The sequence below is a fragment of the Centropristis striata genome, chromosome 14, assembly GCF_030273125.1.
Source record: "Centropristis striata isolate RG_2023a ecotype Rhode Island chromosome 14, C.striata_1.0, whole genome shotgun sequence".
In the NCBI taxonomy this organism is placed as follows: Eukaryota; Metazoa; Chordata; class Actinopteri; order Perciformes; family Serranidae; genus Centropristis; species Centropristis striata.
In genome coordinates this window covers 29,143,043-29,170,688 of record NC_081530.1, presented here as the reverse complement: position 1 = coordinate 29,170,688, position 27,646 = coordinate 29,143,043, and the positions used below count along the sequence as shown (strand labels likewise).

General features: G+C 40.3%; 1 protein-coding gene across 2 annotated transcripts; it reads right to left on the bottom strand.

Moving 5' to 3' along the window:
• Positions 1-999: 999 nt before the first annotated feature.
• On the bottom strand, positions 1,000-25,800 carry cpne4b (copine IVb). Of its 2 annotated transcripts, none has more exons than XM_059350126.1 (16): positions 25,530-25,800; positions 21,331-21,521; positions 16,069-16,248; positions 13,603-13,674; positions 13,282-13,356; positions 12,636-12,719; positions 12,447-12,536; positions 10,527-10,625; positions 9,501-9,587; positions 9,182-9,241; positions 8,958-9,091; positions 8,741-8,795; positions 8,490-8,541; positions 7,722-7,855; positions 6,339-6,575; positions 1,000-1,915 (listed from the first exon to the last, which is right to left on the bottom strand). In XM_059350126.1, exons 2-16 carry the CDS (start codon positions 21,499-21,501, stop codon positions 1,784-1,786), a joined length of 1,662 nt encoding a protein of 553 aa, XP_059206109.1. In that variant the 5' UTR covers positions 21,502-21,521; positions 25,530-25,800; the 3' UTR covers positions 1,000-1,783. The 2 variants fall into 2 exon arrangements, with proteins under 2 accessions (XP_059206109.1, XP_059206111.1); XM_059350128.1 differs by lacking the exon at positions 25,530-25,800 and adding an exon at positions 22,334-22,396.
• Between the last annotated feature and the right edge of the window lie 1,846 nt (positions 25,801-27,646).

Genomic DNA, 27,646 nt, shown 5'->3' with positions numbered 1-27,646 from the left:
TTTAATTATTATAATTGTCTCATTGTCTCATAAAGTTATTGCTTTAGCAGAATGAATCAGAATGATGTTGTTATTAAACTTGGTTACAATGAAATGTTTTTATGTCTTCTCTCAGTGTAGTTAAAATAAACTGTATAAATAACAAATGAATAAGCAGTGGTAGTAGCAGTGTAATATTTAAAAATAGTGACACTTTAAAGAATGATATTAGGTTATATAATAGAACAGAACAGAACAGAAAAGATTTGAATAAACAGTTTGGTATAGTTTCTGCTCATTTTAAATGGTTCGTCCCAGTCTTTATGCCAGAGATCCTCTCCGTCTCTCTTGGTGTAACTCTTCTGAAGTGGGTGGTCTCTGAAACAGATATCAGGATGCCCATGTGTTGAATACTGATCTGACTGTCAGAGACTGAGGCACGTATGGGGTGTGCTCTCAGGACAGCTCAACTTTGGTTTGCCCTAATTAACTATAAGAGATTTGTAAGATAATTTATTCTTGCATTTTAATGTGTCTGGGAGATGTTGAGAGAGTAAAAGAGAGTTGCTGTGTATTAAGGTGTCAGGAACCAGCCCTCCGCAATATTGCCGCACACATTTTATTTTCGCACACACACAAAACACTGTCGCTCATGAGAGAGAGAGATGTGTGTGATATCTAACCTCAGTGGAGGTCTGCATATACAAATAGTCTGCATATTCAGTGTCAAAAAGAGGCTTACAGGGAAAAATAAATCAACTGACAGCTTTTCTTTTGTTATTACAGATTGTATCTCCACACCGCACACACACATTATGAGGAAGTTTCACTGTATGTCTATACCCATTTGTGGCCATAAACCCAGCCTTAATCTTAAATTAAATCCATTTTTTTGTCCCCCTCCTGAACCAGCATGAACATATTTGTCCACAACTGATGACTACAAGAACACAAACACCAAGTCACACCCAAATGAGAAAAGCAAAATGTTTTTTATTATAATCAACATGCAGAATACAGAAAAAAACACTTTTCAGCTCACAGATGAGTGTCTACCACACACGCTTTGCTATCCTCCCAAAACTCTTTACAATGTAAGAAGGTTATTAAGAAATTATTACAATTATTCAGTTGTTCATTTCCATTTAGCAAAATCTCAAACAAATCCGTAGAAAAGAACCCAAAACACCCAAGACAACCCTGAATGTCACTCAAATGACAGAGATACTTTATTTCATAACTAGCAAGCGGGTACTGGAGATTGGATATTAGCAGGAGCTGAATTATTCATGCATTTATGCAGTACACAAACAGGGATGCTACTATTCCCATAAATAACATTTGCAATGCTAATTCTAAGCATTTTGGGCGATGCAATGACATATTTTGGTGTTCATACCAACAGATCTTTTGGCTTTATGTCCTTGCTAGTTATCTAAATAAGGTAAGAGTGTCATTTCTTTGGGTGGGCTATGGTCTGAGTCTGCATGCTGGTTCAGAAGACTGCTCTTATTTCTATAAACATCTTTTAGATATACAGTAGATAGTAATAATTTCCCAGGTGATGCCATTGTGGCCAAACATGCAATAGTCACCAATGGAGTAGTTCAAATTGTTTCACCAGAACGAGCTAATTCTCTGAGCTAGACTACTGTATGTAGTATGTAATAAGGTTATGTGTACATGTTTGTGTCTGTGTATGTGTGCTTGTGCTTTTACATGTGTATTATACAGTACATAAATGTATATATATATGATATATATATATATGTGTGTGCGTATTATGTTTGCATGTAGTCCATTGTCAGGGGCTGAAGGTTCTTGTGGACTCATAGTCCGACATACACTTGGGTTTGATGCCTTTAGCGTTGTAGTAATCCACCACCTGGTTCGGGACTTCTGCCAAAACGCTCTTAGCCAGTGCAGCTGGGGAGGCCTGGAAACACAGGGACAGACGGTGAGAGAGAGGAAGAGAGAGGTCACACACACACACACACACACACACACAAATGAGCAACGCACGACGCGAGAATGCTGATGAAGATTTACTGTTGGACTAATGCGGTCAAAGGTCGCGTCAAGTGAGACTGATGTGATCAGACAAGCTCATCTGATAACCTCGAAACATCCCTGCTTTCACCTTTTTGTCCTCTAGTTTGGTTTCTATATACGTGTTCAACAAAATGGCCCAGGAGAGAAACACATCATATCCTGTCAGTTCATAAAGAAACAGTGTATGAAAGCACACTTAGACTAGGCCAAAGTAAATGATCACGTTCATTAAAGCTGGGCTCAGTTGTACGTTGTTTGAGTCTGTTTCCACCATATATTTATATGCCTCATGATACATTTACTAAATTCTTATTTACAATCACCTTGTTCATATGCACTGGCTACAATTTCATATTCAAATTTGTCATATTTATCCCCATATGCACAGTTTATATATGTTTATGTCTTTGATTGCTACTTTGTTGTTGTTTTTTTAACTTGAGTGACTTTGAATTCTATTGAATCTTTTTTTTTTCTTTCTTTTTATACATATTTTAATTGAGGGAGCCTGAAAGTGGCGATTGCTTCTGTGATTGTTAGCGTTGTCACAATTTCAATTCTAAACCAACAATCGATCAAACTGAGCTGTCAATCTAAAATATTTGACCGTATGGCATTAGTGTGGCACATTCCCAAAAAATAAAGCAGTTATATCACACTTCATACCATGTACTATTAGTTTTAATCGTTCAGTAAAAGTATTAAATATTTCAATGACACAAAACACTAAAAATCCTACTTATATCACTATATATATATTGCTTTAGCAGAATGAATAAGAATGATGTTGTTATTAAACTTGGTTACAATGAAATGTTTTTATGTCTTCTCTCAATGTAGTTAAAATATACTGTATAAATAACAAATAAATAAGCAGTGGTAGTAGCAGTGTAATATTTAAAATAGTGATACTTTAACCCATAAGAACCCAGACCCAGTAATCCTTAAAAAGGAAAAAAGTTATGGCGGATATACCACAGACCAAGTGGACCTTATGATATTTCTTATTTTTAAATAAATAAACTAGACACCTGTTCTGCTTACAGAAACACAAATTTGCCTTTTTCTTTGCATCTCCACAACATATATCAAAATTGTGACATTAATAGTGCTGTTTAACAATAAATTATTTTTTTAGGTTTGTTTTTAACTAACAAAATAATATTAAATCAATAATAAATAAAAACAAATAACCATCTGCCTTTTTTGTTTTCATCTCCATAACATATATCACAATTGTGACTTTAATAGTGCTGTTAGACAACAAATTCCATTTCAGATTTGTTTTTAAGTAACAAAATAATAATAAATCAATAATAAATAAATTAATATAAATAACACTGCCTTATTTGATGGCTTCTCAACAAGCTACTGTAGCTGTAGGACACTAAAAAACACACGTATGTACTTGAGAAAACATACATGAAGATTACTAAAAACATTTAAAATGTTTGTGACACCGGTGTCACCGTGGGTTCTTATGGGTTAAAGAATGATATTAGGTTATATAATTGAACAGAACAGAACAGAAAATATTTGAATAAACAGTTTGGTATAGTTTCCAGCACTGAAAAAAGAGAGAAATATTCCTCTGCATACATGATAATAATGCGTACATAAAGGGCCAGCCACTTGTCTGCATGAACACACACATGCTCCGACGCTGCACACACTTCCGAATCCTCAAAGTCAGAGAGTCTGTCATACTCTGTCTCACATAATTCCCTGAGACAATGCACCATCAAAGTGCCCCTCCAGCCCCACCCTCCATCCTCTTCTCATTTCCAGCCTCCCTCCCGCTCCCTCTCCCCTGCTCCTATCTACCTGTTATCCCCCACTCTGCCTGTCTCACAGCAGCTCCGTCCTGCTAATCCCTTCTGAAAAGAAACGACAGAGCAGAAAATCACCTCTCCACCTCTGTCACACACTCCCTCGCTCCCTTTTGTCTTTAGCTCCGGTCTCCTGTTGACCCCCCCTACAGCAACAGAACCACCTCCACCACCGGGCGCTGCCTCTCTCCCTCCACCTTCCCCTCCTGTTCCTCCAGATTAATTCTTCACCTCTCTTCTCTGACGGTCTCTCTTTGTATTTTTAGGTAAACTATATGTTTCTGCTCTGTCGTACACCCCCTCCGCCCCTCTCTCTCTATTTAGTCGGGATGTAATTTGTTGATGTCAAAACCTGTCAGAGACTAAACTCACCATAGCAAACAGACCCCATCAAAGTCAGGCAAAATTAATGCCACCAGATCGAGAGAGAGAGAGAGACACACACACACACACACACACACACACACACACACGCAATGAGCAGATAGCTGATGTGTTTTGACGAGCACACCAAGCATATTACGCCCACACACTCACTTGTTAACCCCTGAATACAGCCGTCTTGTCACACACACACACACACACACACACACACACACACACACACACACACACACACACACACACAGAACCAGTGCAGAAGTAGAACTTTCTAAATGCCGTTGCCAAGTCTGCTCTAAATGTCTGCTCGACTTACGAAACAGCTCCGTTTTGTACCTCATACACTGTTATCTGCAGTAGATTTGTACTTTGAAACTTTGAAGAAAATAGAATATCATTTTTTAAATAACATTATGGGCATTACAGGCCCCACTTAGAGGCCTGCTAAATGTCTGTGGCCTATTAAGAAGTGGAGGAACATTTCCACATATTTCCTCTAAATTTGGAGGTTAAATTAAGTTTTTGTATTTTTAGCCACAACCAGCAGCTCTGTTGTTTGTTCAGTCGGTTGGTTCACAAATATTACACAGTTCACACCCACAGCCTTTGCCCGAGGAGGTTGAAATTTGGTGTTGAGGTCAAATGTGTGTGTTAAGATATGTGTGAAGTTGTGTGTTTTGTGTTCATACGAATTGTCTAAAATGGGGCGCAGCAATAGCAGTGGCCTCTTGCAAAGAAAAAAGTGCATAACTTGTAAATGCATTTACAGACTTGCACAATATTTTATGGAACAGGTTGGTCATGAGCCAAAACACGGCTGTCATGTCAAGTGGCAAAAATGGCGTGTGGCAGTGGGAGTGGCTAATAACAGAAAGTCTCAGAGCATCTGTCATAGACGCTTGTGTCATCGTTGGACTAAACAGAGGTAATTTTTCATTTGTGACAGTTTGCCGTGGCTCCTATACTTCAGTGCGTAGATTGTATAAAGGATGGATGGCCTGTCAATGCTACACTAAAAGCATCAAATAATCCATTTAAACCAAACTTATCAGATAATACACACTTGAAAATGCATTAGCATGATGAGATCCACCTTAATCGACAGAAACCATCTTTCAGTACAGTAGGATGTGCCATCTACAATCTGCTACTATCAGCCACAGCCGCCCTGACAGTACTCAGCAAACGACCTCAGTAATGCCAACTACATAGCAATATATATATATTTTTTAAATTGCTATCATCAGCCATCATGACGCATTCCAGATCCAGTAAGGCTTTATTAGCGAGCGTGCATTGAACAAGTCTATCTCTATTGCTTATGAATTTCACTTCACAAGAGAAGAACTGTGTTATTCTTTCAACTGACACATGGTCTTACTTTAAATGCATATATTTTCTATCTGTGTTATTCATCTATTCAGTTAACTAGACGTCATTTCAGCACCACATGCTGTTCAAAACAGCTGGGTGCAGAACGGGGCACAGTAGCTGTGGTCTGTGTGTTTGTCTTTAAGTGGGAGCACTGATTATTATTAGATGTTATGACATCATATTTATTGGGGTTCATGCATAAATTGTTATCTGCAGTAGATTTGTGGAAACGTGTGTAAAAAAAGTATGCAGCAACGTGAAAACAGCACATTACTGGACCTCAGGTGTTGTTCTGGCAACTTAGAGGCTTTTTTAAAAATTCTGTGGCCTTGATGTGAGTTCTCTTAACATTTTATGACTAGATACTCCTATGACCTCGCATTTCTTATGCCCTTTAATGTTGTTATTCAGCTTGAGAAAGCTTTCAAATTTTTTTAGAATAAGCAGGTCGGTATCTTAGTTATACTGCCTGTGAAGAAGTAACCACGCAAGGTACAAAAATAGCTGAAAAACAGCATGTAGAGCAAAAATATGCCACGAAACCCATTCTGCTGCATTCTTATGTAGTGCCCCATTTGTATATGTCTTGATGTTGCCTGACCTCCCTGGAGAATTAGTCACATTTTTTTGCCTGGAATGCATTAATCAAAGCCCTAGGATTTTTTCCCGAAATTCAAGACTTCCATCCCTCGCCCACTGCCCCTCCTCCCAGCTGCCACCCACGTGTTTGAAGTCCTTGAAGGGGACAAACTGAACGATGTCGCGGAGGACGGGCTCGCCCTTTGGTGAACGCAGGATCCCGTCGTCCCCGTCCAGTATCTGCATGTCTGTGAAGTCTGCGTTGCCCACGCCGACGATGATGACTGACATGGGCAGGTGGGAGGCGTGCACGATGGCCTCCCGCGTGTCCGCCATGTCGGTGATGACGCCGTCGGTCAGGATCAGCAGGATGAAGTATTCCTGGTGGGAGGGGAGAAAGTTGTGGGTGGAAGGCAGGAGGACGTGGGGAGGGAGGAATAGATGTTCGATGACTTTTATGTTTTAAAAGTGGCTTCTTGTCAGGGGCTAATTTGAATAAAACTCATTCTAATCCACCAGAGAGGCAGGGAGAAGCGGGAGGCATTAAGGCAGAGAGGAATTTGTGCTCTAAAATTTATGACTGGAATTAAATTAATATCAATCACTTCCTCCCTCTTTTCAATGCATCTCTAGCCCGTTTCGCACATGCACTGTAATCCTGAGCTTATCTAGAAATTTCCCCCGGAGGAGCTGTATTTGAGAACGCAAATATCCAAATCAGTTGAACCGGACATTAATCAGACTGTGCCCTGCCGGCTCTCGAATACAAACTCTGTATTTCTGATTGAGTCCACGTGTGAAAAAAGACATTATTTGGAGAATTCATTTCACTCTTGGGTAATAAGAAGGGGAGCTAGATCCCAGTCACTGAATGTTCGCAATTTTTTCTCTACTATAGTGAAGTCATTGCCTGCCCTGCTCTTCCTCTGATTGACTTAGTGTGATGTTCCCACCCTATCCTACTGTTCGGTGGTTGGGATCTAGCATCTACCAAGAAGATGGGTCATCTACACGAAAAAGGAAAATATGTCACTTGCGAGACTCTTTCATCGGTATAATGCTTATGCTGAAATCATCCAAAACAAATTCAAGGAACAGCAAGACACTTGATTGTTTATGACCTGACTATGTGACCATGGTGTGTTTCATGTCATGACCTGCCTCCTGCACTTTCCGACCCCTTGACTTTACCCATATTATTTCCATAGTATTTCCCGTTAGTGAGGTGTGACACGGACAATCTCCGCTTGTATGCTTCATGTATGAAAGGCCACTCCGGACATTGTCTGGGTTCCCCAGGCATTGTACGATTTCATATAAGGAAATGGTTTCTTTTTGTCCTTCTTTGTCCCGTCTTTGACCCCCTCTGATGTCTCACTTTCTGTCTTTTCATTGGCTTTTGTTTCTCCCTCGTCCCCACTGTGTGACAGTGCAAACATTAACAGTCACAACAACAGGAGCAAAATGGGTCAGAATTCCTTTTTTTTCCTTTTTTTCTTTTTATATCTTCCTCATTCTCTCACTCACCATGGCCTCTTTGGTGTGCATCTCCTCAGAGGCGGACGAGGCCACTTTCTGGATTATTGGGGCGATGTTGGTGGGCCCATAGAGCTGGATCTTAGGGAGGCAATTCTGGTAGGCTTCCACGACGCCTTGGATGCCTAAAACACACGCGCAAAACCACACACACACACACCACACAATCACATACACACACACACACACACAAAGAGATTATTTCACTGTTTATTAATTTTCTCTTTGTCTTACACTGCACTGACCTCGCCCAGTCAAAGTTCTTTTACTTACAAAAGTATCTGCTAATACAAATCAGACACTGTGCATGTGATTGCGCTCCAAGGTGACTGGGCATTTTTCAAAAAGCATTCCTACATAACTGACACAAACACAAGCTGACACGCACACACACACACACACACTCATTCACGGCAGGAATGCAGCTATGTGGGGAGAGGAGCGCAGAAGCCCATTTCACACATACAGATTAGTGTTGTTTTTCTCTGTATCTTAGAGCCTGAAATACTTCCTGCAGCATAGTGACAAATCTCCTAGCTACATGTGTGTATTTAAGTGTGTGTATTTGGATGTGTGAGGGGAAAAAACAGAGAGTGGGGAGAAATATGGCACTGACAGCGAGTGGAGAGATGGGAGACGTGCAGCAGTGATACTGTGGGATGGATTTGGTCTTGTGGTGAATGAATAAAAGATTTTGTGAGTCAAGAAGTCCGTGCAAATCAAGTGAATGGTGTTGAGTGTGTTTGTTTGATAGCTCACCAGCACATTCGGGATTGTCCTCATCAAAGTTCACGGCGAAATCGTGTGAAACCTTCATGTGAGGCAGAGAACACAGGGCCTTAAACCCAACACTCAGCACAACATGTTCAGTCCAGTTTAGAGGTTGGCAGACACACTTTCTTTTCATGTTGATCAAAAGCAAGCTGTGCCTCCGAAAGGGCTCAAGAATCTAAGTCTAAACTAACCAGAACTCCCACGGCTTCTGCAAACACACATGCCAAATGTCCTACCTTGAAGTCAGGTGGTATCAGCGCTCCAAAACCAAACGCAGGGAACATTTTATCACTAGAGAAAGAGAAAGACGTGTGATTCACTGAAAACGAGTGGAGAGAGGGTACAGAGGCAAGGACAAAAAATGTATAAAAAAGCCTTGAAAGGGGGAAATCAGTGTGTGTTGCCTGTGTGAGCATTAAAGCGGTAAATGATGATTGATGGAGTGGTTTCTACCTGTCATAGTCTTGGCAGATCTCCCCTACGGCCACCAGCGCTTTGAGGTACTCGTTGGGCTGGTAGGGGTGGATGTAGTGGAGGGAGCAGCTGTTTCTGGGGTCCCCATTGGATGCTGTGAAGTCTATTGCCACCTGAGACAGAAACACGCAGCATGAGTGGGCACGGGCAGCCAGTGACGTGCCGCTATAAATATTGAGGAGATTAAATGTGGCAAAACTTACTGTGAACTGAATTTGGCAGCCTCCCATGATGTAATCCAGGAAGGAATACATTTTGATGATCTGTCAGGGGGAACGTTGAGATATATGGATAGCATGGAGTCAAGATAGGATGTAATAAAAGTTGCATAAGATGGATGCAGCTGTGCTTGATGTGCGGTGATGCACAACATTAGTGCTGAAATAATTAATCGATAGCGTAACACAAAATCATCCGATAAATATTTCAATACTTTTAATCAATAATGGAAGCAAGTGTTATTTGTACTTGACCTGTGAGAATCATGCAGGAAGTAGAAGGATCACTAATGTGGTACTTCACCTTACAGTGGTTGAGAATGACAACGCCAGAGTTTCTGTAATTCTTCTTCTTCATCTGGTATTTAGGGTTGATGCACTCCCATTGAAGCTGAAGAACACACACACACACACACACACACACACACACACACACACACAGACACACCATAGTGATTATCAACAGATGCATAGAGTACCAGTTTGGACACACCTTCTCTTTCAATGGTTTTTCGTTGTTTTTATTCAGACTTCTACATTGTATATATATATATACATTGTATATTGTATATGATATCAAAGAGATCAAAACTATGATGGAACACATATGGAATTATTAGTAAAAAATGTTTTATATTTTAGATTATGATTTAGATTAAGAGGATACTTCCAATAATCTAAATAAATCATATACACTTTTTAAAAACGATATAATTCCATAATGTGTTCCATCATAGTTCTGATGTATTCAGGGTTAATCTACAAAGCTGAAAGTTAAAAAAATAAAGAAAAACCCTTGAATGAGAAGTTGAGTCCAAACTTTTGACTGATACTGTAGCTGTGGCCTTTTTCTTGAAAAATATACTTTTTATACCTATACCTTCCTTTGTGACATCCATTTGACAAGTACAGTATTTTAATTTGACAAATCATATCACTTTACCTGAATACATTTTCTGATTGACTTTTAATTGTATATTTATTCATCACTGTGAGAATGGATGGATGACTCAACCGCCAACCGCCCTTAATTTGACCTACAAAATATATACTCAAAGAGACACATACCAACCAGAAAGAGACTCAAAATAACCACAAAAAACATAAACTGACAACAAAGACGCAAAAAAAAGATTACAATAGGACCAAAACAACTACATAGAGACACAAAACAGCTGCAAAGAGGCACAAAATGTTAAATATCGACACTTTTCAAATTCCACAACTACAGTCAAACTATTTACAAACCATTATCCATCTAAATACCTCTGTGCTGAGGTGGTGTGCAGTGATTTTTCATTTCTGTCCATGTGTGTGTGCTTGTGCTCACCTGTTTGCCCTCCTGCTCTGCTCTCATCTCCTTAAAGGTGGTCTGAAACTCTCCAATAAAGTCGTGTTTTCCATTAGAGTCCCAGTCCCAAACTGTGCACTGGAACAGACACAAAGAGGCACCCACACACAAGGGCACACATTCATTCAGTTAGAGCGCAGCTGCAACACTATCACATAATGCACACGCGCACACACATGCACTCATGGCATGCAGGGAAATGCCATGCTGAATGATTGATAAGGTGGTGTTGGTGGGGGGGCAATGGAGCGGTGAAATATTAATCTGAGGATGCTGAGAGGGACGTGGCTTAAGAGGCCGCGTTATGTGTGTTTGTGTGTGTGTGTGTTTAGGCGTAATAGTTTGTTTCTCTCTAAGGAGCTGCCAGACAAGAAAAATTGCCTCGATCTCCAGTGAAATGTGCAGGTCAGCGGGCCAAGGCTCAGCACATCATAAAAAAACAATCCTATCATTTGAAAAGGTTACAAAGTGTGCAAACATCTGCACCACCCTGCAGAGTTTGTACAATCAATAATATTCAATAAAGCTGGTCAATAGAGACACTCGTTAACACACCAACAGAGGAAAATGCTCCTAGCTTTCACGAAGGTTTAATGGCTGGGAATGAGTGATTTTTGCTGTGACCTTCTTGCCCGAGGTCGCCCCAACAACTAACGATCAGGACAAATCCTACAGCACTTGATTAAAAACAACGACCGGCGGTAATCCCTTTATTTCCTGTCTCCCACTTAAGCTGAGGAGTGCCTGCACCTGAAGTGTGTGTGTTCTTTTTATGTCCGTACTGTATGTGATTGTTTTTGGATTGGACGCGTATCCGTGTATTTTCTGCGTGAGGGGAGCGAGCGCTTGTTTTAGCAGCCTCGCTTCCACTTGAAGTTGCTGAGAGCTTTGCGAAAGAGTAATGAAAGAATGAAGAATCTCTGTTCCAGTCGCTGAATACTAACCGTTGGATAGAAAGACAGAGAGAGAGACAGACAGACAGACAGACAGAGAGAGAGAGAGAGAGACCAACAGAGGAATGAACGGAAGAGTAGAGAGGTGGAGAAAACGGATAAGCAGCGATACAAAGCGAGAGACGGACAGTTACCGCAGTGGAAGGTTATGCATTTATGCATTGGTCAGTTAAGAGCCCTGTGAAAAAGGAAGCACTGGTCTGAATAGAAATCTCTGCCCTGCCATTTTTCACTATAGCTGTGATGCTTCAAACAGGTAGTCCTGGAAACCATAGCCGATGGCGTGCATGTGTGTGTGTGTGCGTGTGTGTGTGTGTGAGCCCTTTCTCCTGCTGTCAGGAGCCATGCAGAGTTAAGACGCCTCTGAATATTTAATGAACAACCTCATGTTTATTCATGGGAAGAATAACTGTTGTGGAGCTGATGTGCGGCCACCACGTTTGCACATATGCACGGACACACACCGACGCCTGCACACGGACCTATTCTGGCAAGTAAAGGTGAGAGTTTAGGACAACCACTGGGCTCTTTCACACCCTCTCACACATTTTTTAAATAACACATCAGGCATCAGGATGACAGGAAAGGCAGCATGTGACCTGAGCTCGACTCATGACTCTGAGAAGAAAATCAGCAGCAGATGATTGAGGCTGGTGACATAGTTTGATTTAATTCTAAACGTGTGGCCAATTATTGGGGGTAACATCTTGCGTGATAATTGTTAGAGTGCTCAGAATACTTTGCACCTTGCAAAGAAACACTGTGCCTTCGGGTGCTGTTTGGCCTCTCACTCTAAATGTGCTTTGTGCCTCCCTGGGGGGATTTATGTAATGAAGGGAGCTGTAGCCAAGGTTTTGCATGCTCAGATTGTTGCATATTATATTTAAGGTTAAATAAAATGATGTTGCCACTATTATGACCTGCAAAAAACTGATCGCAGACTCACCTTTAGCTCCCTGTCATGGTCGCCACTGCAGAGTGTGTTCAAGGAAACTTTGAAGGATTTCCAAACAGGGCTCAGGTTATTCATAACTGTCTGCAAAGCACACAGCATGGCAGTTTGTGTTAATCACAGGCCCAAAGCAGGAAATTATACATATACTGTATATGTGTGCTTGTATGTGCTTGTAATTACCTCAGTTCTGTGTACAAGCGACTCAGTCCCGTCATCATTTATTCTAAAAATCTCCAGGAAAGGGTCTGACTTGCTGAAGAAATCCTTTAGAGGGGAAACACGCATGTAAAGCATTGCCTCAGAACTGCCTTTGATCACCATAAATCATTCATACACTAACAGAATCATTATTTCACCCCTTTTTTCTCCCTTTCTTCCACCCATCCCTTTCCTGTCCTCTTCAATTTAACCGCCGCTCTCTTGCTTTCTTCCATCTTTCCCCTAAGGCACAACTTGTTTGGATTAGTCATCCATGGCCGTGCGTGCATGTGTATGTGTGTGTGTGTGTGTGTGTGGAGGCTGAAAATTAATATAGTTATCTGTGTTTGTGGTGGGGTGGCTGAGATAGGAGGGGGGGTTATTGGCAAGAGGTGGGTGCCCACCTATCTCAGTAGGCCCACTAATGCCAGATTGCACTTTTGTGTATTGTGTGTGGGTTGCTTCATCGCCAATTCCCACAGCCCTCCACCCACATACTTCCTTACACACACACACCTGCCCGATAGCACTCACACACATATCCCTGCATATTAATTCCTCCCATATCTAAAGGAAAACCACAGATTTTTAATCTTCTTTTTGAAAGCGCACACACAATCGCACAAACCTTGTCGTCTAGCTTACGAGCGCTGAAGGAGAGTTCGACGTAATCGTCATTACCAGACAGCTCCTCTGCTGTCACCTTTACAGGGGGGGAGGTGGGGTGGAAAAACAGGGGAAGAAGGGGAGGCAGAGAGAGAGGTAGAGGAAGGAGGTGAGAGAAAATGAGATGGAAATGAGGAACAGAACAGATTGAACAGGCTACATCATCAAATTAATTATCTTCAGAAAGTCTGAGTGCAAGGAGTGGTGCGTGTGTGAATTGTGTGTGCATGTGTGTGTGTGTGTGTGTAATTCTGGTGGGCTGACTGTAGAAACAGTTTCATACCGTTATGGAGGACTTTCCAGCAGTGTTTCCCTGTTTGAGTAGCGCTTTGGTCAGTTTCCTCTGAGAGACGATCTGAAACAAACCGAAACAAAGACAAATCAGTTGTTTCTCCTCAGTGGGATAAGCTTGCCCTGGTAGTGTCACCCCACTATTGCCAACTCCTAAATGCTAGCAAAAAACTGCCTACTTTACACTTCCACAGGAAGCAGCATGGTGGAGTCACCTTTCTCACCACCTGTCAAATGTAATTTTCTAAGGTGTTGTATCCCTGATTTGATCTGCCAGCTCCTGGGCTCTTTACACCTATCACTATTTTGGGCGGGCGAGGTGTTACACCAGCTTTAAGTGAGGTTTACATTGAGAGGTCGGTGACATCCACTGGCTGTTAACTGTACAGACAGGCAAACCAAAACAAGATCGACACAATGATACAAAGCATCTGTGACATGATTTCCCCTGGCTGTATTTCCCAGCGTGACACCAGTAACCAAGGGGGGGCAACTTTTTCTGTTATCCGTCTCAAATTTATTTCGCAACATGCATCTCTACAGAGTACGAACAGATCGCAGCACGTCCCACTCTGAACACCACGCCCACCAGAGGGGAACCTATGGTGCCACAATACACAACCATGTACCGAAATGCTAACAAGGGCCTGTTTCTAGCTAAAAACATTAGATTTTAGCATGTCAAATGAGTATTTTAGCACTCCATGTCTACCAGGTAGGACAGTTAGTTGTTAGCAAGCTAATGGTAGCTATGTGTTAGCAAGCTAAGGCACTTGAAAACACAATACTGCTTAGCTTTCTGAACTATCCGTATTTCACCACAAGTTACATCTTCACAAAATGCTTTAGCTAAACTGAAATGTAGTGAGCCTAAAACTGACTTTGGATATCTGACAAAATGCTCTGCATATGTAAGCTAATGTTTAGTATACTGAGTTTCATGACTGCAGTTTTCCACATTTCAACTGCTGATGTCTCACATCTGTGTCCAATTTTATCCTCCCAAAAGTTATTTTCTTCAGTTTGTAAGTTTATAAAAACGTAGTTATTGGTTATATACCGTGTTGGTAGTGCATTTCACCACACAGCATCTTTAGAATGTTTTCTGTTGTTTGCTAACAGACAGAATTGACAAGGAGGCAATGGAAAGTTATGGGTTGTTTCCCCATGGTTGTTGTTGTCTCTATGGTCTCTACTAACAGATCAGTTACCATCATTTACTGAAATTTTTATTAGCTCCTCTGGTGCTTTCATAATGCACTTACATAATACTTTCTTTTTCTTAACAGCACTCTGGATAGACTGTAAACTCTAGTCACTGTTGTTGTTTAGAAACAGGCAAAATGTTGGCAGGAAGTTATCCCATTTCAGTAAACCTCCCTGGCTCTTGCCTTCAAAATCCCCTCCTTCCATGTCAATTATCTCAGTTCTCCCAACTATTGTAAATCCCCCAGCTTTATGTTGCTGATAGCGTTTCTGACAATGGGAAGTGGACACAAACGCTATTTAGAAAACCCCTGTCCTTTCTGCTGTCTTTATATTTCCTTCTTCTCAGTGTGACTTAGCTGGTGATTTCCTGAAAATCAAATTGCCTATTAGTACTACTGCAATTACAATTTTTTCTTCTTAAAAGCTCTTGGATATTGAGTAAAGCACATAAACAAAGCAAATCTTTAAATATTGATTAGAACTACATCATTAAGAGGTGCAACAACACCACATTAAGCCAGAAAAAGGGCATATGTATTAGCATGTGCATGTATAAATGCTTTGAAAACATAGTTTAAAGTACTGTCAGGGCTTTACCTAACTAAGGACTCAAGGACAATGAAAGCTCAGTGTAAATGCAGATAGTGACAGTATCCGACCTCAAGCAAAAAGATTACATTAAGGATTCTATCCACGGCTGAAGTTGGCCCCTCTAATCTTCAAGTCACTCCCTCACCTTAATTAAAGTACGCATAACCTGATACAGACTTCTAAAATCCCAACAAGCTCAGTTACCTTTACAAAGGATTATACACTGGAGTCTGTAATACAGTCAAGGCATGTTAGCTGCTTTCATGAGGTCCCACACAGATGTCCTTGCTCTACACTGGTAAACATAACACCTACTGTGAGGGATATACAGGGTAAATGCAATTTGCTGGGTGTAAGTGCACTCACTGATGCACATCAATGCGCTCCTTTCATGCATTCACCTGTCAAAGTATGCTCTAACTCTTATGTGTGTTCTGATGTGAACTTCACTCACGCACACCACTTAGCTTGTGCAGCAACTTACCCAGCATGCTGTTTTTGATCCATTTATGTAATCCTGGCTTTTTTGGGAGATGTCTGCTATATTGACTTGTGTATGTGAATCAGCGGTTTGAGTAAAGTTATTCTACTTAACTCCTCTATCACATATATTCTACCTGCATGTTTCATATTCTGACACATCAAAAGCCACACTGACCTGTCCCAAGGTGCACTCCATGGCTCCCAGGAAGTCAGCGTCACGGAGTCCATTGTTGCCAGAGCTGATGTCATGAAGTTCAAAGCGGAGCCTCTGGACCTCCTCAAAGTAGTAATCAACCAGGAAGATCTTGGAAAAGACTGGCATGCTACTGCTGCGAATCACCTCTGTGCGGTCCACCTGCAAACACACATGTACATGCAGAAACACACCGATCAACATTTTAACATAGTTTTGTATATTTTTTTCATCGAGTGAAGCTCTGGCGATGTGAAAGTGGTGTTTCATAAAACTGTGCTATTTTATTGTTGGCTGTTCCATTTTAAATATTGTTTTTTTTATGGGCTTTTTAAAGTGGACTTTCATTCAACATCCAACACACAGTCAGTGTGCATTGATTATGAACCTCAGCCGACTTTTCAGCACTGCAGCAATTACCACAAATAGCTATTACCACATTATTTACACTCATCAACTTGAAGACTGGGAATATGGATTTTATTTTTTATATTTTTGATGGCGAAAATCGCACAAGCTGTTTGACGACACAAAGGAGCGACTATAGTTGGAACATTGATCTCACATTTTCTTCTCTCTAACTGCCTGGTGCAGACAGGAATAGAAAGCCAAACAAAAGTCTGGCTTAGTGCTGCCAACAAGCCTATCCATCCCTATCAGCAACAACTGGCTCCCTTTTATTGTTGATAACCCTTTGACACTCTAACCCTTTGGCACACACACACATACACACACATACACAGACACGAAAGTGAATGGCACACAAGCACACTCTACAAACACAAACACACACACACACAAACAGATTTGGCCTTTTTGTGACACTTACCTCAATAGCTTGGCACCTCATCAAAGCCAAAAGAATCATGAACACACACACACACACGCACACACACACACACACACACACACACACACACACACACACACACACACACACACACTTACACCCAGTGGCTTGAACACCCTCTCAACAATTATCCAATTAAGAGACTCTGAATCTGATATGCGGTGATAGCATTTGTCCATTCCCACACTCCCACAAAAGGGGCTTAGTGTAACACATACACTAGCACACACACACACACACGCACACGCACACTCGCACACACCACACACACACACACGTGCAAATGATTGCTGTACAAAGTAGCTTTTTGTGGAGTCTCCAAAGACAGAATAATGCAATAATGCTGCACTACTTTCTGAGCACTTGATCTTGAGCCCCTGTGGAAACAGTGGGTATGTGTGTGTATGTGTGTGTGTGTGTGTGTGTGTGTGTCTGAGTGTGTAGCGTAGTGTAGAGCTTGTGCCTGTGACAGTTTGTGTAAATGAGTGATGTGTGAATCTATGTACGTGTACATGTGCTAGAGTGGGTCACTGCAGCACTGTATGTGTGAGGGTGTGCGTGTATGCGTGGGTGTGTGTATCTACATATTTTAAAGGGAGAAAGTGCACTCAGCATATGACTGTCTATCCCAGAAATATAAGAGAAAGAAAGACCTCTTTCTCATATTCCTCTTGGTTTATCTTTTCCTTCATGCTGTGTTCTTATAAAGTTCAGCTAACGCGTGTCCTACTGCAACCGGTGACACTTCAATGGGAATAAGATGTTTCTTAAAGTAGGAGATTCCATCTGAAGTGCCTGAAAGAGCAGGTTGGTGCTCGGAGATAAGAGGAGAGGAAGTGGAACACTTACAAGGAGAAAGCACCATCGGTTTTCCATTTCTGTTCCAATTTCAAGAGCTAAACAATCTATTCTTCAAAGATGCCGTTCACATCTATTTGAGACCTTTTATTCTTTACACTGAGCCTGATAAAATTGCTAATGTTTGAAAAAGAATATAGTTTGGTCCTCTCATTATATCAGAATGATTGGGGCAGACAACTTGTTTTGGGGTAACATGATCAGAGAAATGAAACGGGCACAATTTTTATTTCAGGCCTTTGAATAGATTAATAAAATCTGTACACCAATCTTCAAAAATGACAATTTATGTTGCCGTCTGTGACAATAAGCATCCATTATTTATTAGAACCAAACAAAAACCGCAATTTAGCGTGAGAAGGTTAGCAGCATAATCACAGCTCTGCATGCCAGCATAGGGCTTTGATTACACATATTAATTTAGTCAAACATGAATTGTATGACATGCTTGAATAATTTAAAACATTTCCTACAGAGGAATTCATAAGGACCACAACATGAAGAGCAGATGAAGACACGTACAGTCTGACTGCTATACATCGGGTCAGGGATAGATTGTGTAGATTGTGAAAAAAAGTATTTTCACTGAAACCGACATTGAAGGTTTGTAGTAGAAGAAAGACATTCAACATAACTCAAAGATTAAATGTTCATGAAAAGATTTAAAGGCCATAATGTTCATTCAGACCCTGACACTTCCATTGACAAGGAAAAAAGTCACACCATAGATTTTGTATCTAATTGTTCTCCACCTTTCTTCATCATTCTGATACCATAAGGGCTCAAACATACTTGCTTTTGAACCACACATACATGTAGACAACCGGCTCCGTCATGAACAAAAATGTTCACATTGTTGCCCGTGTACAACGTGTGTTACTGGAGGATTCCTCTAGAGGGAGCACCCCATAAATCAGGCTGCGTAAGGGCTCAAATAAAACACAGTAGAGCTTCTGAATTTGCATGGTGTAATGTAAAAAAGCATGACAACTGGGGTGGTCTGTACACACAGGCGCCCCATGTGCAGAGGCTACAGTCCTCGCTGCGGCGGAGCCGGGTTCGAATCCGGCCTGAGCTCCCTTTGCCGCATGTCCTCCCCTCTGTCACCCCCTTTCTATCTGTCTCACTATCAATAAAGCCTTGAAAAATGGCCAAAAAAAAATAAAAAAATAAAAAGCATGACAACAATTGATGAGCTAATGTCAATTCTCTGATCATGGCGGTGTAAAGGCGCTCCATTATAAATGGTGAGTAAGTCCCTCTTACCAAATACATCGGGAAAATGGTGAATATGTACCTTTTGTTCTGCCTATGTGACAAATAGACAATACACTGCTCCTAGTGGTTATATGCACATTGCATCTCACAGGCGCTAATTTCCGAGGATATGCACAACCAATCCTCCAAACCACGGCAGGATACGCTAAGGCTAATGTCAAGTGTTTGCATATGGGTAGTTAAAAGCAGGTATATTTGGGCCAAATGTGGAGAATGACTAACAAGACTAATTAACACTACTTCCAGACATAACTTGTAACACCAGAACAGAAACAAGGGTCTCCCGGTTAAAAGTTTGGGGTTCTTTTGGGCCGTCCATCTAGAATGTGGCTTTGTCAGCGGACCAAATTTCATGGGATACCTACGAACTCCAGTACACCACTTTTCATAGGAATCTATATGATCTGTTCACAGCCTGCTTCGATACTCTTAACCCTTTATCAGGAAAATAACTATATTTGGTAACTTCAGGTAATATTTCGAGAAAAAAGTTGCAAATTTACTAGATTAAGGTGGCAAATCTACAAGAAAAAAAGTTGCAGATTTAAGAGATTTAAAGTGGCAAATCTGCGCGAAAAAAGTCGCAGATTTATGAGAAATTGTGGGAAAAAAGCAAAATTTTCCTCAAAATATTATTTTCGTATGTTTTTTCTGCACATTCTGGCTGTATGTAATATCCTCCAATATTCTCTAGGGTTGAAATTTGGAATTTGCAAGTATTTCAATGAGTGTCCTATTAAGGGTTAAAGTGGTGAATCTGGGAGAAAAAAGTTCTCGTAAATCTGCGACTTTTTCCGCGCAGATTTGCCACTTTAAATCTCTTAAATCTGCGACTTTTTTTCTTGTAGATTTGCCACTTTAATCTAGTAAATTTGCAACTTTTTTCTCGAAATATTACCTGAAGTTACCAAATTTAGTTGTTTGCCTGATAAAGGTTTAATTGAATATTAGGTCAATAGAAAAATGTTTACTCAAATATATTAGATTTTGGGGGGAATAGCAGACCAGTAACAGTGGTAGCATTGAACAACCCTCCACAACAATGTTACGTCAGACCTATAGATGATGATATTTCCTCATCAATAGAACTTTTTCTCCATTGATTTGCCGGTCCAGTCAGAGAGGTTTTGAGTCGAAATGACAAAAAGTTGAATGTGTTTTAAAAACCTAAAAGATTCAGTGTTTTCAGAAAACATTTGTGACAGGTGTTGAATAAACTCCAGCTTATTCAGAAAACTGCAGCCAGAATACTGACGGTTTGAACTCAAAACTCCTATTTTAACCTCTCTACACTGGCTCCCAGTAAAAAAAGAATTGATTTTAAAATACTTCTCATCATTTTTTTAAATCCATGAACAGCTTAGCTCCTTCCTATATTGCTGACATGCTCACTGCATACACTCCGGAAAGATCCTTGAGATCATCAAGTAAAGATCTCCTCACTAAACCAAGAATCAATTCAAAGTCAGCTCATGGTGCTTTTAGTCATTATGGCCCGGCTCTCTGGAACATGCTACCACACGAAGGTCTCCTGTGTCTTCTTTTAAAAGCAGACTAAAAACATATCTGTTTTCATTAGGTTTAGGTTTTTAATTTCCCTTTATTTAAATTGTATATCATTTTAATTATAATACGTTTGCATCATACATGTTTGTTCATTTTAATGTTTTAGTTCTTTAATTCTGTAATAACCTACTTCATGTTATCTAACCTTATACTGTATGCTTTTATATTTAAATTTTTGTTTCTTTTGTCATATACAATAATGGAAAAAATTAAATAGCTCATAGGAGTTTAATTTAAGAGCTAAACTAAAGCAACTAAAGATACATTTGTTTGGACAAATATAATGATAACAACAAAAATAGCTCTCAAGAGTTTAATTTAAGAATTTTTCTTAAATTAAACTCTTGAGAGCTATTTTTGTTGTTATCATTATATTTGTCCAAACAAATGTATCTTTAGTTGTACCAGGCATTAAAATGAACAAGAAATTGAAGAAAACAAGGGCGGTCTAATATTTTTTCCATGACTGTATGATATTTGCCTATTTTTGTTTGTTTTGTTTTTAATGTATTGAAGCACATTGAGTCCATTGTATGAAATGTGCTATATAAATAAACGTGACTTGACTTGAAATCACACCCGCCCTTCCCCTTCTCTCAGGGCTCTATCCATCCTAATTAATCCTAACAACAATGTACAGTATGGATAAAAAGCATTCACAAAAACATGCTTATTGAGAATGTCTTACGCACCTCAAACCACTGCCCGTGAGACTGCATCTTCAGCACCACACAAGGGTCGGGTTTGGAGAGCGCGTCGCGGTCCGAAATCCCCCGACAGGCCACTCTCAGCTCCACTTTGGCAAGGCATGGGGAGCTGATAAAGCCCAGCGTGGCCTCTGCAGACTCATAGATGTTACTCATTCTGAACACACAATATCACACTGTAAAGAGAGGGAGAGAGGAGGAAAGAAAAGGTTACTTTCTTCTAGAATCGACCCTGCTTCCGAAGAAGTTGGGACGCTTTAAAAAAGATATTAAAAACAGAATGATTTGCAAATCCTTTGCGACCTACTTTCAATTGAATACAGTACAAAGACAAGATGTGCAATGCCCAAACTGGGAAACAGATTAAAAATTGATAGATAGATAAGGTAAATCCCATGCACTGCAGTACATTTGAACTGTTGTTTGCTTTGACATGAGCAGATGCAGTGGCCCTGACTAAGCAGACAGCACTCAAACTGCTCAAGGTCAGGACTCTGAAGCTACTGAATATCAGACAAGGTCCCCAAATACACACAAGTGACCACATACTGTACACGTGGGTGCAAACACACACCATTATGCATTTGCACATTAACGAAAACAGACATTTGGATGCATGTACACACTCTGTACATACATCCAAATGCACACAGGGACGTGCATACACACACATATACAGCGAGCCCTGCTGAGTAACCAGAACAAATCGGTGGGGTTTCTCCTCAGGTTTCCACAGAGTGTATAATGTTCACCGTCCCCAAATAGAATACCGTCAAGCATCTAATCACTGCGACACAGACGTTTTTCCCTGTGATAATGTGAAATGAATTGTTAATCATGAAACGAGCTTTAATCACATTTTATAGTAACAGACGCAAAAAAAATCCTCATCATAATGAGGGAGGAAAATATCTGCTACTTTTCATTTGTTCAAGGTGAGAGCTCTTGTATTACCACATAAAAATCAAGCTATTTCATATTAAATTACCGTATATAATGGAGCTCTCACAGGAGCTTTTTGCATACAGCAGGGTTGGTCAATTTTATACACACATGGCAATAATGTTTAATGTGCTACAAGAAGTAACTCTCTTAATCTTAAAGGGCCTGCACATCCATCAGCCACCCACACAGGTGTTTTTAATTATTCTGCTTAATTAGATCTGTGTGGGCATGTGCAGACTCAGCTTTGATTGACTTCTCCCTCACTCTCCTTTAAGTTTTGTTGCACCTGTTTCAGTGTCAAACCCTTAGACTTTATAGGCTTAATAATACTTCTGACTTCATGTAACTCCCAGCACAACTTCACCCACCTCCAACCCGAGCAGAGATGTAATTATTAAGAAGTAATGAAAGCACCTGTGTGGGTGTGCAGGCCCTTTAAAAAGTAATGGTTTGACATTTTGGGATATGTTGTTATTCGCTTGTTTGAAATAGACTAAAAAAAGACGGGTGCGTAGTCACTGTGGCGTCACCCATTGGTTTTTGGATTCCGGTTTTGAAGCCTCCTGTTTGGCATTTTGCCTGTTTGCAACCAGTGAAGTCGCCCCATTAGAAAGAATGTAGCTTTAAGTTTCACTTTTCAGCTGCTTTTTAGTGCCAAGACTTACATGAGACAATTGATACCACTCTCATGTGTCACTGGAGACAATTAGCTTAGCATAAAGAATAGAAACAGCTAGCCTGGATCTGTCTTAAGGTAAAAAAAAAAAAAAAGAAAGAAAGAAAAAGAAAGAAGATATTTCATATAAATGCTATATCTCATTCTTCATTTTTCTACAAAAACCTTTGAGTGACCTTTAGATGGATGTTCTTATCTGTTCCCCTGCTCCCCGTCTTCTTCTATCTGCTATCCTTCTCCTGACTGTAGCTTCATATTTAATGGAAAGCTATGACACATGTATCGATCAGCACAGTATGGAGCAGTACACTAAGTGTGCTACAGTAGATAGTATACTTAAAAATGCATTCTAGCATCATCAATAATACTTCCAACATGTGCTGTTACTCAAAGCCTAATGTTCCTAAAGCAGGATCCAGTTAACACTGGCTCTAAGTCTATTACTATTGCACTGCATTGCATGTATAATTCATATAAAAATGTATGGATCCATTTCCCCAGTCCATAATGTACATGGAGAACTGAACTAACACCTTAGGAAACTTCAAGTCCAGGTAGTCCAAACTAAAGGATAACTGCAGGTCTGATGTGCTGGATGGTACAAACTGAATATTAATGCAGTGGTCTAGTAGTATTATCCTAAGGGAGCGAAGCTCTTGGAACTGGGTCTGAATCTGACCTGAATGTCTCTCTCTCTTCCTCTCTCTTCCATAATTCATGTTCCATGTGTGTATTGGCTGCTGGTGATTATTTTTAGCTAACCTCACTGACTGTGTTGTGTACGGATAAACGGCCGTGGACAGAGCCACAGGGCAGGTGTTGTGACATGCAGCAGACCTCATGTCCGTGCCTTGTAGTTGGTTGTGTGCCTCGCTGCACATCGGTGCCATGTCTGCATGTGTGGGTGTGTGCGGAGAGCAGCAGATGCCTGTCTGTTCCGGGTGACAGCAGATGACACTGATAAGTGACAGAGAATTTGGAAGATTTCTACTGTATATGAGCTGTGTGCAGGATTTTTCCATTCCAGTACAGCAAAGCATCAGCAATCACATGTGTTGCACATCGTCAGAGGTGACAATGAATGTTCATATCACACCTCGTCACAGGATCTTGCAATAGCTTCTTAGCGGGAAACGTGGTTTTGTCAAGGCTGTCAACTGGTTTATTTTGATACGGAATGCATTAGTAAGTACTAGAAGCTGTATTTTGACTTTATTTGGGTTTTTTTCCCCCAATCTGTACAGATATATAAACTTATAGAATCACAGAGCATCCTTCAAACACTTGGGAAGTAATATGACAACAGAAAATTGCAATCTTTCACTGTTAATAAAAGCTACCAGCACTAACAAAGAAAATTGTAGAACTGGAGGCGGGTCGCTTTGTAACAAATTGGTGTATTTGCTCTAAAAATTTGTGTGTAAATCAAAATAATGCCCAGTCAAAAACCTGAATAGTACGGGTGATTGATGGGAGGTGTAAGATGTCTAAAAATCATTCCAAGGTTCCTCACGGCCACCTCCTATTGATTGTGACAATCAATCATGGTTTAGAGCTCAATTGCCATGACCCTTGACTGTGTGTGTGTGTGTGCAAATGTGCTTGTGTGTGTGTGACCATTCACCTTCACATGTACACGTGTTGAGTGACTGTGGCAGAAGTGACACTAATGATTTAGCCACAGGAAGGCTTGTAACATTCAAGTATACTATAATTGCTCAGTTATATAGTGACTATGAGACAAAAAGGAGTAAAATGGACATCCAGAGACAGTCACAGGCAGAAAATGCTACCCCTATACCCCATATGGAATATTAATCACGACAGCAACATGCTCAGCTGAAAGAGTGGACACATGAAAAGGCGGCTGGGTGTGAGAAGAGACAGAGAGCAGTATCAGAAGTGAAGCAGTCTGGTGTTGCAAACTCACAGTGTTATTAGAGCTGACACACAGAGAGAAGCAATGAGAGTGAGGAAGACAGAGGTTGTGAGAGGGGGGATTAGAGACATGGAGTGAGAGAAAAAGCTGGAGAAAGGCAGGCAAGTGAGAGTGAATGAAGCAGAGAGGCGAGAGGAGAAGAGAGACAGAGAATGAAGCAGATCTTCCCCTCCCATAGGGCTTATCTGGTCTTATAGCACACCAGACAAAATAAATTAAAGCAGAGGCTTTCTAAGAGTAACCTACATGGTAATTTCCAGTATATTCTCAAAGAAAGATTCTCACTGATGATGAAATCACTGATGATTTCTTTGGAATAACATGCTGTTGCCTGATAATATATATATATATATATATATATATATATATATATATATATATATATATAGTTTAATTATATAGAATAATTAATAAATGCAAAGTCTCACAAGCTGTTAAACTATAAAAATGAAAGATCAGACTATAAACATCTGCTGTCATCATATGCCTGTTACTTATAAGACAGTAGCTGCAGGAAAATGTCCAGGGTAAATGTTTCTTTGCAATAGCCTCTACACCTGTCATGCAGCGGGTAAGTCATGCACCATCCGGGCTGCTCCCATCTCCTGCAGAGAGAAAACTCACCTCAACGACCTGGAGAAAAGATCCGAGCGGAGCCGAACAACTTCGCCACCGTTTACTTGACAATCACGGATGCCTCGCCGCCTCCGGACCCATCTCTCTCTCCTTCACTCTGTGTCTATATGTTTCCCTCAGTCCCCTACACTGCAGAGCTCGGCCGGTTTTGGCGCTTACAGCCAAACAGAGCTGCTTTCCAATTCCCACAGGACGAGCACGGTGAGGATGCGCTCCGTGCGCCTGGGTTTACTCTGGGTGAAAGATGGGGAGGAGGAGGAGGACGGTGCGCCACTTAACTAGAGTTTGTAATCCGCTGGCTCCATCAGGGGCCGCAGAGAGCGCACAGTACCGAGGGACCGGCGACCTGCCCGCGCGGTGCATCAGCGCCATCTCGTGGCCCTTGCTGTGAATTGACACGTGGAAAACTGATTTTCCGGTTCTCCGCTTTGATTGGCTGTGATGTGCTTCAGCGGTTTTATAATAAGTGATGACCGCACACCTGAGACCACTCTGTAGTTAATTTAAAGTTCACGCTGTGCCCATCAGATCCATTGGTTCAGATGAATTTAAATCGCTTCGAAACAGTGTATGAGTATGAGCTTGGAATTGCACTAACCTGTATGAAAAATGTATATTTATTTGTGCTGGACGTGCATTGCATCCATTAATTAAAATTAAATGAGCTGTATACAATTGTACTTTAGATTTTTTTAAATAGGGCTGCATGATTGTTATTGCCATATTGTTTAACCTGTTGTAAAATCACTGCCCCTAATCTTCAAATAGTCTGTGCATAAAGTCAATTTGAAGTGCATCCAATTCCTACATGGTAATACAGCTTTATCTCTATCCTTTAGACTGAGGCCCGCTGCCATATTATTCAGAAATCAAGGCATTGATTTATGAGGCAACGATTTTTAAGAGGATATTTGATCTAAAAACGGATTTGTGTCGCTCTTTGGAAAGCCTATTTATTATGATAATTTACTCCGATAAATCGGCCTTATATAGTTGTGATCATAGCCTGAGATTTATACTATCACGCTATTTGGTTCATTACTTATCGTCATACTGTTAAAATAATCGCCTAAGTCATTTTTGTCAAAATTGTTGTTGTTGTTGTTGTTGTTGTTGTTGTTGTTTGCCTAAATCATCTCCTCGTGACGCTGACCACCTATGGTTAAATCACCTACATCCTCAGTTGATCAGATCATGTGATTTTACCCCTTTAAGATAATGCCCTATGTCAAGTGTGCGACTTAAGCGGATTTATAATGCCTCAGTCAAAATAAAATGTGACTTAGGCAATCTTTTGAGAGTGACATGAGCGTGTCATAAACATGACATGGGATCATGTGTCATGAACATTAATGACACTTTGAAGTAACTTTAATGCTCATGATACTTGTCATGTCATGTTTCTGACATGCTTGTGTGACACCTTCAAAATAAAGTGTTACCATATCTTGCTTAAGTCACACTACTATGCCAATAGCCATCCTTTGTTACATCCTTTTTGAGTGAAATGATCAATAAATGTCATATGTTACACTTTTGGTGAAGTTTTTTGTTTCCTGCAAAACTTGAAAAAATGAGTTATTCGATTATTTTAACAGGGTGATGTTATGTAGCTCAGGTCAGTCACAGTGTACACAAGCATGTCATAAAAATGTAAATTAAATTGAAATAATTAAAGATAGATAGATAGATAGTCAGATAGATAGATAGATAGATAGATAGACAGAACAGAAACAAGAACAAGGACACTTAAGAAGTTAAGAAAAGAACATCATCAGTTGGTAGGATGGTTGGCAAGATGATAGTAATAATTAAACTGGTGATATGATGGCAACAATGCTATAGTTACTAGACGGTATATAATAATAATAATAATAATAATAATAGTACAGTATATAATATATATATAATATAATATAATATAATATAATATAATATGTAATAGTAGATAATAAACAATATAAAAGTAAAATGAAAAAATATAAATAGAGTAAATAAAATAAATCAGTTTTCCCAATATATCTTTTATATCGCAGATTTATTTTGATACTTTAATATTATACTCGGCTGCAGACTCTGTTTATAACTATGTGTGGATGGTCAGT